The 18,757-nt window shown below is 38.4% G+C and overlaps 1 protein-coding gene across 5 annotated transcripts in view; it reads left to right on the plus strand.

Annotated features, from left to right (window-relative positions):
- PPP2R2A (protein phosphatase 2 regulatory subunit Balpha) overlaps nucleotides 1-18,757 on the plus strand; it is a 40,538-nt gene that overhangs the window by 13,173 nt on the left and 8,608 nt on the right. For 4 of the 5 annotated variants that reach the window (XM_069801078.1, XM_069801077.1, XM_069801076.1 and 1 more), the window contains one exon: nucleotides 17,461-17,558. In XM_069801078.1, coding sequence (XP_069657179.1) covers nucleotides 17,461-17,558 — 98 coding nt within the window. Of the gene's footprint in view, nucleotides 1-14,384; nucleotides 14,491-17,460; nucleotides 17,559-18,757 lie in introns of those variants that run through there. The other variant, XM_009917322.2, reaches the window with a different exon arrangement.

Genomic DNA, 18,757 nt, shown 5'->3' on the forward strand with positions numbered 1-18,757 from the left:
GCTCCTACCAAACCTGGGAATAAGACATCCACTTGTTTATGTAGCGTTTCTAACCTTTCTGCTGTTTCTGAAAATCAGGGAAGCATGTTCTGAATTGTCATTTACAACTGTGCTGCTAGGTCATCTCTCTGTTCTGTTCCTCAGTATTCCTGCACAAGGGTTATTAAGCATGTATGTTGTTAGAAAAAATGATATGACTGAGTGATTGCATCCTGTGTAGGAGCACTTCTGCCTTAATCTTTCCTTCTTGCTGGTTGCTATCATTTTGAAGAAGTCATCAAGAGAAGATCATGTATGTAGCCCTCTTTGGTCTTGTAAGCTCATTTATGTATATCTTGAAATTCTTTTTCCACAAGTTTTACAATTATGTAACATTCAACTGGAAGTTGTCTGGCACCCTCCAATTCACGTTCTTTCTAACCAGTGTTTTTTGACTGAGGCTCAAGTTTCTTACAGAGCTGTTATTACTCTTTTACTTTTTACCAAGTTGACAGTTTAGTTTTAAATTTAATTACCCTGGTGGGGTGGGGGTAGGGAGATTGACAAAAAGGAAGACTAGAAATGGAGATAACTGAAAGTAATCATCTGGAGTTGCTTCATCTGGAAGGTCACAAGTCATTTTAACACTTCCATGCTTTGTTTTCCCTATCTGTAAGACTAGTGTGCCCGTTTCCCAAAATGAAGTTCCAAAACTTTTGAAAATTACTGCAAGGAACTTTGAGACCCTTGCAGGACAGTAATACTGCTAAATACTCTTTATCTTGTTTTCAGCTGCTATACAGCTCTTCCAAAATCCAAAGAAAAGGTCCTAATCTATAAATCGAGAAGGTGAGAGAGGTAAAATAATTAACTTAAAAATGAAGGTCAGTATTTTGCTCAGATTAGTAGACAATATATATATTTTTAAGATGTGTTATAAGCGTCTACCTTGACAGAGTTGTCAAGATTTGTAGATTCCATTTTGCATCATTTAGAGAAGTGAGTGTTAAGAATCTCTGAAAGTCCAGGCTAGAAACTAGTATTGGCCTCTGTTTAATAAAAATTTTTTCTAAGAAGCTGAGGCATGTATGCTTGGGCCAGAATAGAAACACAGGAAAATACTTGCCAAGTGGGGGGGGGGAGGGAGGACGGAATGGGTAAAGGGAAGACTATTTTTTCAGGTTCCAAGTGCCACTAAAAAATGCATTAAGTATTAAAATGAACTGATGAAAGAGGGAATGCCCATAGTGGGTGAAGGAATTGAGAAATTTTTATTCCACGGTCACTTAATAGTCAGAACTGTGTATTCAACTCTGCTGGAAACTTCAGTTGTACTTGTGACCTTCACAGGCGCTGTGCTCTCCGGCAAGCTGCCTGAAATTCATCTACGGAGTCTGCCTCCCTCTCTCCTTCCCTCCCTCCCTTCTGTTATGGTAGGTAATAGTGACTTTTGCTCTCATTTTCCTTGCTTAGAAGGAGGCATTTTACACATCTGAGGTACAATGGTCTCTTTCTTGCATTCTACACATGAAGCTTAAAAGCCTTATAAATTTTTGGCCTTAGCTTTTGCACCTGAAATAAAAGCTTTGGTCAAAGAGTGTATGAGAAGAGTCTGAAACAGCATGATAGTTTCTAGGAGTTGTTTTTTATATCTACAGGAGAAATGCACACCAAGTCACAGAATTCTAGTAGCTGATTTTGAAAGGCATTGCCAAACTATGATATTTTTCTAAAATACGGCTACTAATTTTTAACTTTCAGTGTATGTTTTGGAATGGCTTCAGCAAAAAGAGAAAATCAAGATATTCCAGTGCTCTTAATCTGTAGCATGCTCAGTGACAAGAAAGGCACTGCCTAAAGGCTTCTGTTATGTACATGCAAAACAATAGCACAGTATGTTATTTCCAAATATATTGTTATTTGCAAACAGAAAACTAACCACTGGCTTTTCTGTGTTGTGCAGCCTATTGAAATTCTGGCTGTGATTCCAGCAGAGATTTTTTCCATAAATAGCTCTGTACTACTTTGGAACACAAACAAGCCCCTGAAAAGATCTCAACTAAGGTCTTCTAAGGGGACTGTGTAGCCTATGTTATTACTGTGTATGTTGGGCGTAGATACTGTGGTGGATGTGAGGAATGGTTCTATAGGTTGAAGTGGGGGGGCTGTCAGCAGGAATTGAGAAGTAAATAAGTACTGGTTCAAATTAGTTTCAAGGACTCATGAATAATCACCTGGCTTGAGCATAGGGGGGGGAAAAAAGCATAATGAACATATGTAAGCAGAAGCAGGTATGTTTTCATTTTAGTATTGAGGTTGTTTTTTGTTTTTGCTTTTGAAATAAAAGCCATTAGGTAATGACTTTATGCATTAGGTAATGGTTCGGGTAAATACAACTTGAAATAGAAATTACTTATTCTTTCAATGAACAGGCATCCAAATTAAAGCATCCTTTTAAAGTTTTGACTGATTGGATGTTTGCTTATGTGAACTAATACGCAGCTAATTTTGTAGTGCAGGCTTTTTGGTGCTATGTAGGTGAACATCTTCTTGAATAAGTAATACAGGGGCAACTTCTGTGTAGATATGTTCCGTTATGACTGGTGTAAGCTGTCCTGAGTAGGGTAATTTGTAGTCTTGGAGAGAAGCTTGTAAACATTCTGTGAACTAGAAGAAGAGCTGAGTAAATATTTCTATGTTTTGCCTAGATCACAGGGCTGATTTTCTGCTAGTCCTGTTGCTTGTAAATATTTTTTTAACAAAGCAGAAATCCCCTTTTAAAGGGAATCAGAGAGTATAAACATAACTTTGGCATTTGTGAAGTCCATGATCTGAGTGGTAGACTCTTCAGTGTGCTTCTCAGCCTCCGGTTATCCAGCAAGTGGGTTTATCAGCTGTCACAACAGAATGAGGATGGTATCACAGAGGATAGGGCTGACAGGACCTTGGGAGCTTGTTAGTATGTATGTTCCCCACATGCAAATCTTTCAAATATATCTATTACTCCTGTTGGACGTTTATTAAAAAAACCTTCATCTGTGGAGATTCTACAGTCTCAGAAGCATATATTTGAAAGCTTAGCTACCCATAGCCTTGAACAACTTTTTTCATAATGTCTAAAATCACTTTTGGTGAAGGAGCACCTAAAATTTCTGTGTGGGGATTGCACACTGGTCTTGAACGGAAATTAGCCCCGATAGCCATAAAAGGCAGTGACTTCGTGCTATTAACTGGATGTAACTTAGTGGGAAGAACAGCTTAACTGCTGACACTTTTTTTTTGAGGCCTAGATGGTACTTCTGAGCTTGTTGAGATTTTCTTTTATGAACATTCTTTCTCATTCCTCCTAGCATATTGTGAACAGTTCCCTAAGAAAATGGAAGTATAAGTACAACAGCAAAGCACTTCTGCTACCAAGGGGTGATTAGCCTGTTTTTGGAAAATAGATACATTGCTAACATGTTTATCACAGTGAGAAGAGCTAAAGCTTGAATAAAACTTAGTCCAGTTTTTTTAATGCATTTTGGGGAATCCTTATACTATGTATAACTTGCATATCATAGTGTGTCTTACAAGAATTATGGAGCACTTCCATTAGCATTATGTATAAACCCTGAAGGAGCCTGGTGAGTATGTAGTGCTGTGACTTAGCTATAAGAATACAGGTTTTCCAGGGAGCAGTGGCTTGAGATGGGAGTTGTGGTCTCCTGAATCTTCACTCTGCATGTGGTTAATAAATAGGATGTCCTTTATCTGCAGGTCAGCAGGAATGTTTTCAGAGAGGTCAGAAATGGCAGTGCTGTTCTACTCTGAATAGAGGCTATTTAATTTCTCTGTTCCAGCATAAAGTTTATTCTGGAAAATCAGTAAACCTGAATTTTTTTTGTCCTTAGCAGTGCTAAAATTGAGATGTCACTTTCTTGGAAATAAGATAGGCAAACCAATTTTGCTGTAGCTTTATTAATGATATGTTGTAAAGTAAAGCTCTGCAGGCACAAAGTATGTTGGAACAAGTCATGTGCCAGAGTACTAAGGCTAGACAAATGCTGTGTTAGAGCAGAAATAATCAAATCTGTTATTTATAAGCCTTTTTGTCTCAATTCTCCTCGTACTGCTCAGTAAGTCCCTCAGTTTTGTGAGTGATAGTGACAGAACATTCAGGCACCTAAGGGGATCTTATATGAAGCAATTGTGGGCATGAAGTTAGTTCCTGCTGGAGTTAATTTTGTTCCCCTATAATTAGATATGTATGATCTCTATGAGATTATACAAAGGACAAAAATGATGAGTAACTCCCCAAGTAAATTCTATGCATAATACTAATATAACTTAACCCTTCTGTCATCTTTGTCCAGGAAGACCTCTCATAATCAGTGTAAGTTTTGCTGGCTGAACAGCGTTTCTGTAATGGAAATATAACTAGTGTAGGTTGCGTATTGTACTGCTTCGTACAATTACTTTGTTTAAAGGGATAATGTATGGTTGAAAGGCACAATCCCTGTGATAGTAGATGTTTGAAACAGGAAAATTCAAAGGGGAGGAAGGCCTTTTTCTTTCTTGTGTCATTTAGTCAAGTTATTGCTATGTCTGCAGTAATACCTAAAGTGCTTCCTCTGTAGCATAAACTGTAGAAGCAGAGAACCCTGACACTGCCTGTTTCCCCCTTCAAATGAACCATAGAACTTCATATGCTACTGGGTTTACATTTTAGCCAAGATTTCACTCGGGGTTAAGAAAAAAATTTGTTTTAGGTAGAGTTTTATTGCTGCAGTGCCAAAGAACATGTGTTTGTTTCCAATTTTTTTAGTGTATTTAAGCCACTTGAGAAAGGCTTGGTTATATCACTGTCCTGGGCTGTTAGAAACTCTGTTGGTTGCCAGAATTCTGTGGCACTTGATTGAAGCCTAAGGTTTTGAGCTTCTTTGTTTGCATCTGACAGGGACACTTAACTTTTCCAGGTCAAGTGTAACTGATGTGTGCTGCGACAAGAGTGGGGCACAAGCACAGCTAGGCCAGGTATCTAAAATGCCAGATGGCTTTTTATTCGGTAGACGATGCTTTCAAAATGAGTAAGTTAAGAGTTACGGTGCCTTTAGCGTTTTAAACAAGGTGTTGCTTAGGAAGTGTATTTTCTTTACTTCATGTTTCTGTTTCTCTTGTTCATATTTTGCATCAAAAACATCCTTTCTGATGGAGTGTTAGATAGCAACTTAATTTAGGGGTGTATAGCCTCTGATGGTGATGTTATGCAGAGGCTGGAAACTACTGTTCACAATCTTTTTTTTGATAAGCCTAATCTTGAGTGAAGAGGAGTTTTCACTGCAATTGAAAGGGGATTGATGCAAAACTAGGTGTGGCAGGCACATCCTCAGTAGGAGGGCCACTCTTCTTTTCCCCCTTCCCCACCAGAAAATAGATTTAAGCTTCACAGTTTGGAAGCTCTTAGCTGAATTTTGTGATGTTCAGAAAACTGAACGACATGACAGCTTTCCCATTGAACAGCTGGCTGGTATTTAAAAACACTGAAATGTTGGATTTGCTGTTGATTACTTTTTTGTTTAAAAGCAGAACAATTCTGCTGGTTGGAGTGAGGAAAGCTTGTGGACAGACTTGAGCTTTGCGGGGGTTTTTTGGCTTTTATTGGGTTTTTTTTTGATTGTATAGTATTGCAGTGGCTACAAAGAACAGACTCAAGGAGAACCTGTGACCTTTAACTGCTTGCTCCTACTTGTGAATAAATGTTGTAGTTCCACAACCTGTGAGGTTATTCACCTGCCTTTCTGAGGTTATTTAAAATGGGTACCAGGAGTGGGTCTGGATTTCTGCCACTTATGCCTCTTATGTTTATGATATTAATAAACTGGTGTCAAATGTCCTGGGAACGGGTGATGCAGGTTGAAAGATCTTTGTTTCAGCCAACAATAGACCTGAATTAGTGTGAATAGGAAAAGCAAATAGGCACTTCCTGTCATATTTTAAGGAATACTTGAGTTTGGGGAAGCATGTGTATTAAGAGATTTAAACTAAATGCTCATCATTTGCTTTTTGTCCCTAGTCAAATGTTCCCTGTGTATGTATCAGTCTTCATAAATATGCTTGCAGTACTAATAAAGTAAGGTAGAATCCCATTTCTTTGAACAGATTCTCTAGGGTATTCTTCAGGGAAAAACTCTAAACTTATGTAACGAAGATCTGAAGAGGGGAATTGTTGTAGCTGTTGCTTTCCTAACCAGGTTTGTTCCCCAAGTTAAAATTTAGACGCCTCTTGCAAAGACTAGAAACTATTTGAATAAAAATATATCTGGGTGGTGCTTCACACCACCCTGAGGTTCAGTTGCCTTTCATAGGGTATTGTAAAAGTCCAGAACAATGCTATTTGTGGTTTCAAGGCACAGGATGCCCTTAGAGACTCAAGGGAATTCTTGTCAGGTATTAAATAATCCCTTATTATTGAGTTTGGGGTATTTTCAGGCTGATACAGTTTGTGTTGAGTTGAAAAATGGCTCTGTCTTGAACTGGTAATGTCTCCACTTTGCAGTAATTGGATAGTGATAGCCTTCCAGAGTTGCGGAGGACTATAACAAGCTACATGCGTACTGCCACCCACCCCTGGGAAGGATCATAGGATAGATAAGCTTAGGCGTATGTGTAAAATACACCCTCAGAGGTCCTAGTAATACGTAGGTGAAGGCAGCTCCCAGAGGACTTGGAAAACTGCACCAGTAGGGCTACAACTAACGTTTTGTTAGTTCCACAGCATGTTATGTTTTTTACATCAACTAATGCTGGAGCTAAGTTAACCTTATTAGTTAAACATGCAATGCCTAGGTGTGGGCGGCCAAGTCAGCAGTAGTTTTTTTGTGGTGTTTGTATCTGGACTGATCTGTTGTAAATGTATTTGGTTTCCCGCTTCTCTGAATGTGACTAGACTGACTGCTCCTTATTCTGTTCTCCCAACTAGACGATGTCTAGCTTAGGGGCAAGACAAAGTACTGGGAGCTCTGTTGGTTTGCAGCTTCTTGTGAACTAAAGATACTGTTGTGGTCAATCTATTCCCTTTCACCTAGTGGAAGAAGGGAATTTGCCTATTGGTTTCCTATGCGTGTGTTCTGAAAGGAACTGCAGTAATGTCTTAGGGTTTAAAAATAGAAAGTAATTAATCAGGGTGATGAGGGTTAATGGTTTCTATCCAGAAACCAAGCAGCTTTGCATTTGTTTATGAGAGAACATTCTTCTGTCTGCTGTTGTTACGACTTTAATATGAGGGGATTTTTCACAGTAATTTTTGAAGCACTTGTTATTAATAACTACTTAGGGGTTAAAAAAACCAAAACCAAAGCTATTCAATTCTCTCATCAGATGAAATTATTTCAAGGCACCTGTTCAAGATAATTTTCAGCTAACATATACTAGCCCTATGGGGTTTGGTTTTTTTCTGTAGGTTTACAATGAACTTTGCATAAAAGGAATTACAGAATGCGGTGCCAGATTTGGTGAGCAGAAATAAAACTTCTACAGTAAGGTATAGCCCAGTGGTTACAGTAATTGTGGTGCAGGTATTGCTTCACCAGTTCTATGGTGATCACAGTTTTAAATCCATTTAAGGTGCAAAAGTTCTTTCGCAAAGCTCATACTAATTTTTAATGTGAATGCTTTAACTCCCTTCACAAAGATCAAACTTTAAAGAAATTTTATGCCATTTTAAGTGGTAGGAAGCACGGACCAATCAGTTCGCACTAGTGTATGACACATCTGTTTTCAGAGTGCTTTGACTTGCTACTGTTTGTTATCTCTGTTTTTCTCTATGCCACCACAGGTGTCTTGGAGTCATGTGTACTGGAGACTTTGAATTTCCTACTATAGATGGAGACAGGAAGCCAGTGGTCTGAGATTTAAATCAATTTCCTTTCTGTTCTAGCAATGCCAAATTCTGACCTTTTTTAGGGAACTGTTTTAAATGTAAGCTTGTGGAGACTGTGTACGTATAGACAGGAATGCAGTTAATCAGCATTTTGGTTGTGGGCTCAATAGGCTTTTGCAAATAAAACTGCTGTCTGGAGATGTAGTTGCTCCGAAGCTTTTAGTCTGTCTGTGCCCTGCCCTGCCCCGCAGCAGATTTGCTCATATAATGCCTTCAGTTCAGTCTTAATGAACTCTGTTAGGTTAGCAAAAAAACAAACTGCTTAATGTAAATGAAATGTGTTAGGGATCATTCACAAAAGTTAGTGGTGGTAATGTCTGTCGAAGGTGGTGATTATAGTGTTCCCCGTAGTGATTTCTGCTACTTCGGAAAGTTGCTGTTGTTTTAGCATGCTTGTTCATTGGCCTCTTGCCTTGGTCTGAAAATGGGCCGTGGGGGAAACAAGCGATAAATTTGATGGTGGAAACTTGACCTGAATGGAGATGTTGAGGCTTACTAATGTTGGCCCACAAACAGCAGTTGCCCAGTGAGGCACAACAATTGTTTACGAAGCACAAGAATTAAAATGTTTAGTATGCTACTCCCTATACAACTTAGATGGTAATATTGAACATAGAGTGTGCTTTCTATGAATTGTGTTTAAATGAGGAAGCTGCTTTGATATCATGGTTACCTTAAGATGACTTAAAGATTTCTGAGTATGTAAGGAGCTGCTTTTCCAGATGAGAAGCACTGTATTTTGGTAGGTGGTGATTCTGTTCCCTGTTTTACTGTTACCTTGGTAAAATACTTCATCTGCACGTTCATTATTATTCCAACTTGTAAGGGCTTTTGAGAGTCACTTCTATTTCAGTTCTGTTCTCTGCAGTTCTAACGCCATCTTCTCACTATAGCTTTGCAGACAGAAGCAGCTTCTGTTGCGTAGGGGAGATGGATTTGGAGTTGTATTCTCCTCTGAGCGTTGAGCCTAGTAAAGCTATTTAGGAGAATTACTAGCCTTAGATAAAACCAATGGCAACAAGATTAAGGCTGGTGTTGCTGTATTATTTCAGTGGGAGGAAATGGAAGTTTGCTACTCAGTAGCTGTTGTGTTTTCTAAGAAGTCTCAAGGCTTAAAAATTGTTGTTTGCATAAATTCACAAAACTACAGAATAACATTGTTTTGAGCTTAGTACTGAAGTTGCATTATCTCTGGACTATCAAAGAACATGTTGTAAATGCATCTGTAAATTTTAAGCCATCCTAATGCGTGTGTATTCTATGAAACAGTTGTCTTACAGTAGTAGTTTTTTCCCTTAGCTTGTGTTGTTCTTGCTTCCATTTAAAAAAGTGACTGAATTCAAGCTCCTACTTCTGAAGGCTGGGGATAACAGAGTTCTTACTGTCATTGCTAATATGTAGATATGACAGCATAAAGAGTAATCTCAGAAGGATGTGGTGTACTTACGGATACTATGTGGGCCCTGCTTACCTATCAGCCCACAGCGAACTGAATCAGAGTTGCACGGTAGGCATCGGTCATGTTAAGGTAACTTAGGAAGCTACAGGAAAAAGCTTTATCAAGAGGGGTCCAACCTTTATTTTAGGGAACTGAATAGAAAGTTAAAAATAAGATGTGTAATAATAATGATGAGTAAATCACTCAGGCTTTCAAATCCCTAGTTGAACTCCTAGTTGAACTAGGACTTGCCTGTTCTAGAAAGTGATATTTTTCCTCAAAGACTGGCAAAGTTGGAGAGAGAAGGGGAGAAGAAAAAGTGAATGAAAGAAAAGAAGTGGGAATATAGGAAAGCCCAAGAAATAGGGGGAAAGTATGGGGTTCTAGGACTGCTTGACAAGGTTTATATTTGGTTATTTTACTTACGGTGAGTAGTTCATGCAGTGAACTTCGAATGTGATGTGCTACCTGTATTTACGATTTGGAGATTTATCTTGTGTGTGTATATTACACATAGATACATGTGTAAATAGGACTGGGAGAGTCTCAACACTTAAATACATCTTTACCAAACAGGACTAGAATGTTTTCAGAATCAGTGGGGAAAATGACGAGTTCATGATTGCATGGTTTTTGTTCTCAGCATCACAAGGCCTGCAGCACTTGGAATGAACGTGGATGCTAGGGAACACTCTGTAAATCTTTCTTCCCTGTGCGTAGATTTCCCAGATTTGCACATGCCAACAAAACCAGCTTAATTACTGTCTGCTGCTTGAACTATGTCATCAGCTCCTGCATGTTTGCATTCTAACACTGGTGGGGCCAGCAGCAGTGTGAAGCTAGCTGGCCATCATACAAATTCCACTCCCCTCCCTGTTAAGGAGGGGAGCTTTGTGTGCTCTTTGTGTGGAGCAGTATTGCAGGACTGGTACTTAAGAGAGAATGAGTAACCAGCTGGCTCTTGCAATGCTTCATGGGCACAGGAGTGAGAATTTTTGCCACAAGGGTAATCCCTTTCTTTGCTTCTGTGTTGCATGTATTTCATCCTGTCCCCATATTTCTGAGGAATTAATACATTTTTAATGCCCTCCCCTAGTAGAGAAGAGATCTATTTAAAGGACTTCTGGAATGAGTCTTGAGAAGTAAATTGAACAGTAGGAATGCCTTATCCCAGCTGCCTTTGGTTTTGTTGCCTAGTGACTTCTGAGAGACGGAATGAATGCAGAGAATTGCTCTTGAAAGTGAATGAAGAAAAGGGAAATGAAGTCAATAGTAAACCCGGTCATGGTAACTTTAAAGTATACAATCCTTGTGTTCTCTTCCCCTCTCTACATACATAAATTAGGGATGAGGCTGGAATGCAGAGGGTGTTTTCTTTTATACCATCAGTAGTAAAATAGTGCTTGCCATTTTGCTCTCTTTCCCTGATGCGTATAGTTGTGGTTATCCTGTGTTGGGAGCTCTCTTCTCTGCAAACATGCCTGTATAGTCACTCTTAATCTTATTTAAACAGCCTTCCTGTTCACTTCAAGATTAACACTTCACTATCTAGCTTCAGAGATTTTAATACACAATATATTAGAACTCTTGATAAGTGTGGTAAATCAAAATCATGCAAACAACGGAGTGATGCTGGGATGACTCAGACATTCAGAGTGCATTGTGTAGCTTCTTAAAATATATGAAGCCTTGGAGGAGCTTTTGTTTTCTCTCTAGTGTTTTTGGTTGTTTTTTGGGTTGTTTGTTTGTTTGTTTTTTCCCCCAACAATGAAGTACATAACTCCAAAACAAAATCGTTACTGGAAACAAGAAAGTCCAATAAAAAGTTAGAATTTTCTGTCATTAGCTGTGACTTGAGCTTGAGTTTTTGGAAGTTGCATCTGTTCAGCAGTCTGAAGCAGGGATGTTTTGCTTCACCCTGGATTACATAGGACCAAACAATTCACAAGTCACTTCCAGATGCTTAAGGTCTGCAAGTTCTCCTGAACAGATGCTCTTGCTCAGTTTTGAGTGCATTGACTTTATCTTTAGAGATAATCTAGGAAGAATGGCTCAGGTATTCTCAGTAATTTGTGTGCTGAATTCAAATATTTCACTGTCTTTATCCCTTATGCTGTTTATCCTTTCCTGTGCTGCTTCCTCAATTTTAGGCCCTTTGAGCTTCCTTGGCTTTTAATAATAATCCTAGAAGTTGGTTTCTTAATGTTTCCCGTTCCAGACAGCTTCTGAAGTATCCTTGGAACGATCAATTGATGTTTATTTTGATCAAAATAGCTGCTTCTATACTTAAGGCTGGCAAACTGAGGAAGTGGGCTCCACATTTGGTCAGTGAATTGTCTTTTTACTCCTTAGGACAGAATTACCAACCTGTAAGTAATCTGCTCTACATTATGGATGAGATTTGTTTGAGTGCTCCTTTGGAAAATTCCAGAAATGGTATTTTGAGCCACTGGGAAGGTGTATAAACAATGAAGAAGTACCAAAATGCTTTTTAAATACTACAATTCTTTGTTCAGACCTTGGAAACATCAGGAGATTGCTCCACTTGTGTAAACATACTGATTTACTTGCTCTCTGCTTAGGCAGCAGATCAATGCGATTCCAAAAACTTGCACAGAAACCTTTCAGGTCTGGTGAAATAAAGACGCTCTTTGTTCACTGCCATGACTGACTTGCTGCTGTAGAGTAGGTGACATGTTTTGCCTACCAAGCATGTTTTATAAGCAGAGTTTATATAAAGTTCATGGTACATTAAAATAGATAGCCTCTTCTGTACTAATAAAATACCTTTTATTCTATTATTGGAAACAAATTTAATACAGAATTGCTTTTCAGGTTCACAATGGGCCTTCTGGAGCTAAATCATTGGATTACAGTATTTTTTTTGCTTGTTTGGATTGATAAAGCTGTTTTATTCCTTTATTCCATAGACTTGTTGACAGCAGTAAAACTTCAGCACAACCCTTTCTCTAATGTTTCAGAAAACTTGCTCGTGATAGTGCATGTGTGGTTCTTAGTTAGCATTCACTGAAAAGCGTGGAAGACCCCCAAAGTGTGAAAATGTTTTTTAATATCTGTCACTGAGTTTTTCTTATTTCAAACGTTGCTTTCCTTTAAAGGGGGTAAAGGCATTTGAGATCTGTCAGATGCCTTTATTCATCTATCTTTGAACAGTAGAATCTGTCTATCTTTCAGAAGAGCACTGGCTCAGTGCCGCAGTTTTTCAAACCATCTGTATCCTGCCTCACATGACAGGTGAATTACTCAAAATAGCAAAAGTTGGTGTAATAAATATTGACTAAGAATTCTGAAATTGTGACTTGTTTCCTACTGCGCTTCTGAAGATAAGTTAGGTTTGTGTTGGGTGGCTGTTCTCTTGAGAGATGATTAATGAGCAGAAGTGTGTGTCTGCCACTGGTTAAGAATTGCTTGTGAGCTTCTGGTATGTCTCCCTTTCACATGGTGAACTGTGAAGACGTTACTTTAAGCATTATCAAAACTTTGAGATAAATATCTTTCCCCTGTCCCATTCTCTGTCAAAGCTAGACACCTTGTTTTGATTCCTTTGGTTCTTCAAGTTCGTGTCTCCATGTCTACCATGGGAAAATCTTGTCCTAAATCTAGTGAAGATAATTGTCCGGACCTTGCGGTGTTCTTGATTTCTATTGGAGCACTTAAAGTGAAGATGTATCGTTGAAGGAATACATATAAAGCTTGGACCAGGTTAGGAAAATAAAGATCATACAGAAGAAAAAACAACCTTGACAGCAATTGCAAGAAACTAGATTGTAGTTGCTGTATCTGGGAGAACTGTCAGGAGGTTTTGAGGACTCCTGGGAAAGCAGACTCTGCCCTGTTGGTGTGTGCTGATAGGTCAGAGATAGGAAGCCTCTCTTCAGAGTTTGGTGGGATTTTTAAGATCACTGGCTCGGTTTGGCTGTCATGTTTTGTTTCTTTGAGGTAGAGATACAACTGTACAGTAGTTCTTTTGATTCATAGCGTTTCACTCAACCTGCTGCAAAACATTTTCACTCGGTGATGTACGTGTGCACCAACAGTAGATGGACTTCAGGTTGTGTAGGTGATTTTCCCCCACCCTTTGCTTTCAGGTCACTGAAAACCATTATTTGGAAGTATTTAGTAGTCTCGGAAGTGTTTCTATAGTGTTAACAATAAGTGTCTATGAAGGGATATTTAAGTGGAACTAAAGGACATCTGTGCAAAGAAGTACACGTAAGCACTATACTGACCCCTGAGCTGTCTATCCCAAATTATGCAAGAGAGAAACTTAGTACAGGTATTGCAGGATTGTAGGTACACTATGGGAATGTAGATACACATTTCTGTCCTATTTTTGGTTTTGTCAGAATGATGTCTTCATCCTGTGTGTTTGATGCCCCGTAGTGTTTTAAAACCTCAGCACTTGAAATGTCACGCTTCATCTTGGTGTCAAAGATGTCTCAAGATGCTCGTGGGGGAGAAGAGAGACAAATCTGATCTCCAAGGCTTGGGTGACTTTGTGGAAGTCTGTTAACAGATAATGCTATTTAACTGTAAACTGTGAGGGGTATGGTTATCAGATAAGGTTTTGGTGGTTATTTATCTCTGATATTGGTGCTTGAAGAAGAGGGCATTGAAATGAATTCAGCAGTAAACAACAGAATCCGTGATAGTTCTAGAAGCCATTGGTGTTGGTGACAATAGAGCACTAAACGTCTGCTTCTCCCTTAAATATTCTTCCCTGGTGCTCTTTGCGTATAGAAGGGATCCTTTACAGGCTTCTGGACCGTGAGAGCAGCCCTCTGTGTTTGCAAGACTCCCACCTAGAGACTGTAGCAAAAATAGCATGCACAAAAGGGAGGAGGCAAAGAAGGCAGCATGTTCTATAGCTGCTCTTTTGCCCGTTGCGGTGCTGAAGGACTAAAATAACCCTACATGTAACTATCACGGGGATTATAGTTACATTTGAAAAGAAAAGGATAACATTGATTTTTTTTTTTGTTGGCAACGAGGGTGTTAATACAGATGAAAATACACAAGCGAATCAGTGCACTGCGGAAGATGAAATGCTTCCCCTGTCAATTCTCAAACACTATTAAATCCGCCCAGTTCAACACCAGTGCCTTGATGTCAGTCTCTTTCTTTGACCAAGGTATGCGAATACAATATTCTTAATGGTGAGTTATTGGATTTAAAAAGTATGATTGGTTGCTTTGCTCTCCAGTACTGATTTTTGTATAAAATAGGCATCTCAGCCCTGGTTTGGGACTAGTGAAGTAGACATAATTTTTCTGCCTGCTTTTTTAGCATATTTGTTTTGTCCTTGGAAAGGGAACAGTTCAAGATTACAGTGTAGAAGGCATGTTGGATTCTATAGAGGTATCTTGAGTTTAAAAATTATTTAATAATTTTCTGTTATGATTGCTGCTAAGGAATGTATTTTGTTTCTAATTTAAAATTGATCCAAGTATTTGAAAAGATTTTCTGCATAGTGTTCATCAGGCACTGGAGAGAGTTTCGAGTACCCTGTCGCCACTGACTGAACCTGCTGGATTTTTTGAAGGTGTGGGGATGTTAGTACCGAAAGTTTGTTCACGCAGTTGAGTCTATAGACAAAGCAGGATTTGTATCAGCTTGGAGATCACTGATGTCAGGCTTGGATAATCTCAAAATAAATGCAAAAAGTAATAATGTCTAGAATGGTTACAGAAAAGTGGTTAGCTTTCTGCTGTATATGAGACTTCTATAATTATTAAATACAATATATATTACAGCAGCAGACCTAAGAAAACGGAGGTTTTATCCCTTAATTTAAGGCTTTTCTGGCTTTTGTTGCTGCCTGTTCTAATCATAAGGCTTCAAGCCTAAGGCTTTTGACCTTGTAGAACTTTTCAGTGACTTTCACCAAATAGGTACTTATGATGAATTTATCCATCTGTTCTTAGACGGATATATAAGATTTTTAAGGCAAACTTTTCTTTGGTGTTCTCCTTCCACATACATGTACATTTAGATCTGCTGGTGACTTGCTTTATCATCTTTTCTGTTTTAAGACTGGCATAGCTTGCAGTGTTAGATCTCTCAATGTTCTTCAAAATAGTAATTATTCTGTACACTTCTCACTATTGATTGAGAAGGTGAGTGATCATGTTTTTCTTCAATTACTTGATAACTTCCTTAAGGTCTTATCAGAGGAATACAAGGATGTGGTTGCATTGTATGCAATAGACAAAACTAGACTGCTTGGTTTGCACTTCACTCTTTCTGCATACTGGATTTGATTAATTGTATGTTATCTTTGTCCTGTTCACCTGTGAAAGGTGGATATTGAATGCCATATCTTCATCTGAATGGTATGCAGTCTTAAGTCTTACAGATGTGAGACAAGTCACTTAATCTTGTTCACAAACACGTGAATGAATGGCTGAAGTAACTGTTAACTTCCAGGGGGGAAAAGAAAAAATTATGTGCACTCAAATCAAGGTTTTTCTATGTGTGATCTGAATCCAGGTTTATCTACATACAAGCTTACATCATATTTATGTCCTTAACACAGTGTTCTTGAGAAATTTTAGCCTGTTTGTGTTTCAGCAGTGCCAGATAATCACAGCAAGGGAGGCCGATGGAGATAGGATCATCTTGTGTTTATCCTTTGTTATATGGCAGTTTGTGCTGTATATATAGAAAGCACAACTGAGCTGTACATACCCGTTCGTGCCAAGAATCTGACTCTGCATCTTTTGCCTCTGAGGATTTTGCAGCTGAGTTTGGCCTGCTTGTCCAGGCTGTCTTTGCATTGTGCAGTTTTCATAGGTATGCTGCATGCTTGTAGCTGCTGGGTAATGCAGTTATTAAAGAACAGCTTGTTCATGTCCAGAGGCCACTGCCCGTGTGTTTGGGACAACCCAAGAATGATGTAAGTTTCATTTTGGTATTAAAATGAATAAGAAGAAAATCCTGCATGTTTCACTTCAAAATCAAATAACCCTACTGCTGTCTATGGTAAGATAGCTTCCATGATATGCTGCACTGTAGTGTCTGTTTAAATTCAGACTGAGTAGCTTTTGTTTAGCAGTAGCTTTCAGTCTGTAGAGCAGGTACCAGACCCTTTTTAACTCTAAAACAGAGAATGAAGAAACCATCCAATAGAAGACACAGATTCATTGCTCATCTACATCAGACTGACATGAAAGCAAAGTAGCCTGAGGACTTGCATATGTAAAAATCTTAGGTAGTTTCTTCTGCAGAAAAGTAGATTAGATAGTTATATTGCAGTTTGAAGTTGGCATTTGAAGAACGGTTTGGCTTCTGATTCTACTGTTTGAGAGTATGAAGGGCATGTGTGTGTTTGAAAATGGGAATTGGTGTGCCTGAGCTTAAGTTGTAACTTGTTCTTTTTGCTGTATAAACAGATCAGTTTGATACTAGGCATGACTTGGGTTTTTTGTCAATGTATATTCACAATTTAATCTTAGCAATCCATATAAAAATACCTGTGATAATGTAAACCTTCCTCATCCAGAAGAGGTACTCAAGTTTTTTTAGAGACTGTTGAATTTATTTCCTTATTTTTGGTAGCTGTTTTTGTTCCACATCCTTGCATTCCTTAGACACTGATGTCTGAACATCTCCACCCTAATATGTTTTGCCCTTAAGTTGTCACATGTGTAGAGTCCTTAAAAAAAAAAAAAAAAAGCTTTGTGATCATATGGGTAATGATTGTATCTAAATCTTTTATCAGAAAGAATGGAGAAAATAAATGTAGCAACATGTATATATACAGTCTCTGCTGTTACAGTACATACTGAAAATCCATTTCTATACTAAAGTAGCAGTCATAACAAAAAACAGTTCAAAGAAGTGATGATATAAAGCCTTTAAAAACAATTTAGGGCACAACACTGAGCTTGTAAGTCTGGCATGGTGAATTAGTAACTGGTTTTCAAATGTACAGCTTTAAAAAATTACTTCTATATTTTTTAAGAAATCCCTACTTGTATTTTATAACAAAAGTATACTTAAACTGAATTGAAGTATGCTTTTTTTTTTACTTGTAGCTTTCTTGGCCATTCAGTATTTAGAAGAATTATTGACTTGCGGGGTTTTTTTTGTTCCTATGCAGCGGATATAATTTCCACAGTAGAATTTAACCATTCTGGAGAGCTGTTAGCAACAGGAGACAAAGGAGGTAGAGTGGTCATCTTTCAACAGGAGCAGGAGGTAAGTGCTAACTAATTAAAGTATACTTAAAGTTTTTTGCTGTTCATTCTCTTTTTAAAAAGAAAAGGAGCATGCTTTTATAAAAAACGTTACACAAAGTGCATGCCTGTGTAATAAGTGATTAAAGAAATTACATTTAAGAGTGAAGACATTGAGAACTTTCTGACACTGTTAGAAACTAATTTCTCTTTAAATACTCTTTAGCTGTGGTCTAAAGAGTGTTTAAAGTGAAAACAAAAAAGGGGGGATTGGACTCAAAGACCTTGGGGAAGCTGAAGATGGTTGTTTTACAATGACTCTACTTGGCTGTGATAATTACTTCAGATTTTACTGTAGTGGGGGAAACAAAAGTTGCCCTTGAGTGAGTATGTATGTAACTGTGACCTAAGATGTCTTTTTTTCCTTCTGCTATCAATCAGATAAAATCATAGCAGTAAAGGTATCTCTTCATTTTATACTTGTTCTTTTGGTCTTTGCAGAATTCTACAGACAAATCTTCTAATGCTAGGAAAGGGCCTCTCCCATGTTAAAGGTGGGAAAGCTGAGATTGAATGCTTGATTTTTAACTAAGGCTATAGTTTGAAGTTGACTTGGTTAGAATTTATTTCAGGGAGAGGATAAAAAGGCACTTCTGTCTATCTCACTGCCTCAAAGTTGTGCTGTTAGTTCTTTCCTTGGCATTTCATTCAATTTCAATTTTAAAAATCCTGAAGCCTTAAGAATTCCACAGTTCCCCAGAAGAAGTTGCTTTCTGCTGGTACAGAGGTGATTCGAGTGCGGTGCCTTCTCTGTACAAGTGAGTCGCGGTGGTCAGTTGGTGCCATCTCGTGGGGTGTGCCTGACTGACCAGCCTCTCCCGAAGTTCTGTGGCTGGAGTCAGATGAACGTGGCATGTAGAGTACCTTACTGTAATCTTCCTGTAGTTTCAGGCACAAACTCTTGTGGTGTTTTCAGTTGTGGGTTTTTTTTTTTTTTAAACCTTGAGTTTTAGTTTGCATCCTTTAAGGATCCTTTAATGTAGCTTGAAGCTTAAATAGCTAATTGCCCGTTCCTGAGTTGCTTTTAAATGACTACTTTTGTTTTTGATGCATAACCCATGGCTCATGTCCTTATGATCTGTGAATCTAGGTATAGTAAGAATCACCTGGGTTATCAGATTTAAGTTGCACAGAATTGGTTTTGGCATGATTTGACTCCTT

Source organism: Haliaeetus albicilla, chromosome 13 (assembly GCF_947461875.1).
Source record: "Haliaeetus albicilla chromosome 13, bHalAlb1.1, whole genome shotgun sequence".
Lineage (NCBI taxonomy): Eukaryota > Metazoa > Chordata > Aves > Accipitriformes > Accipitridae > Haliaeetus > Haliaeetus albicilla.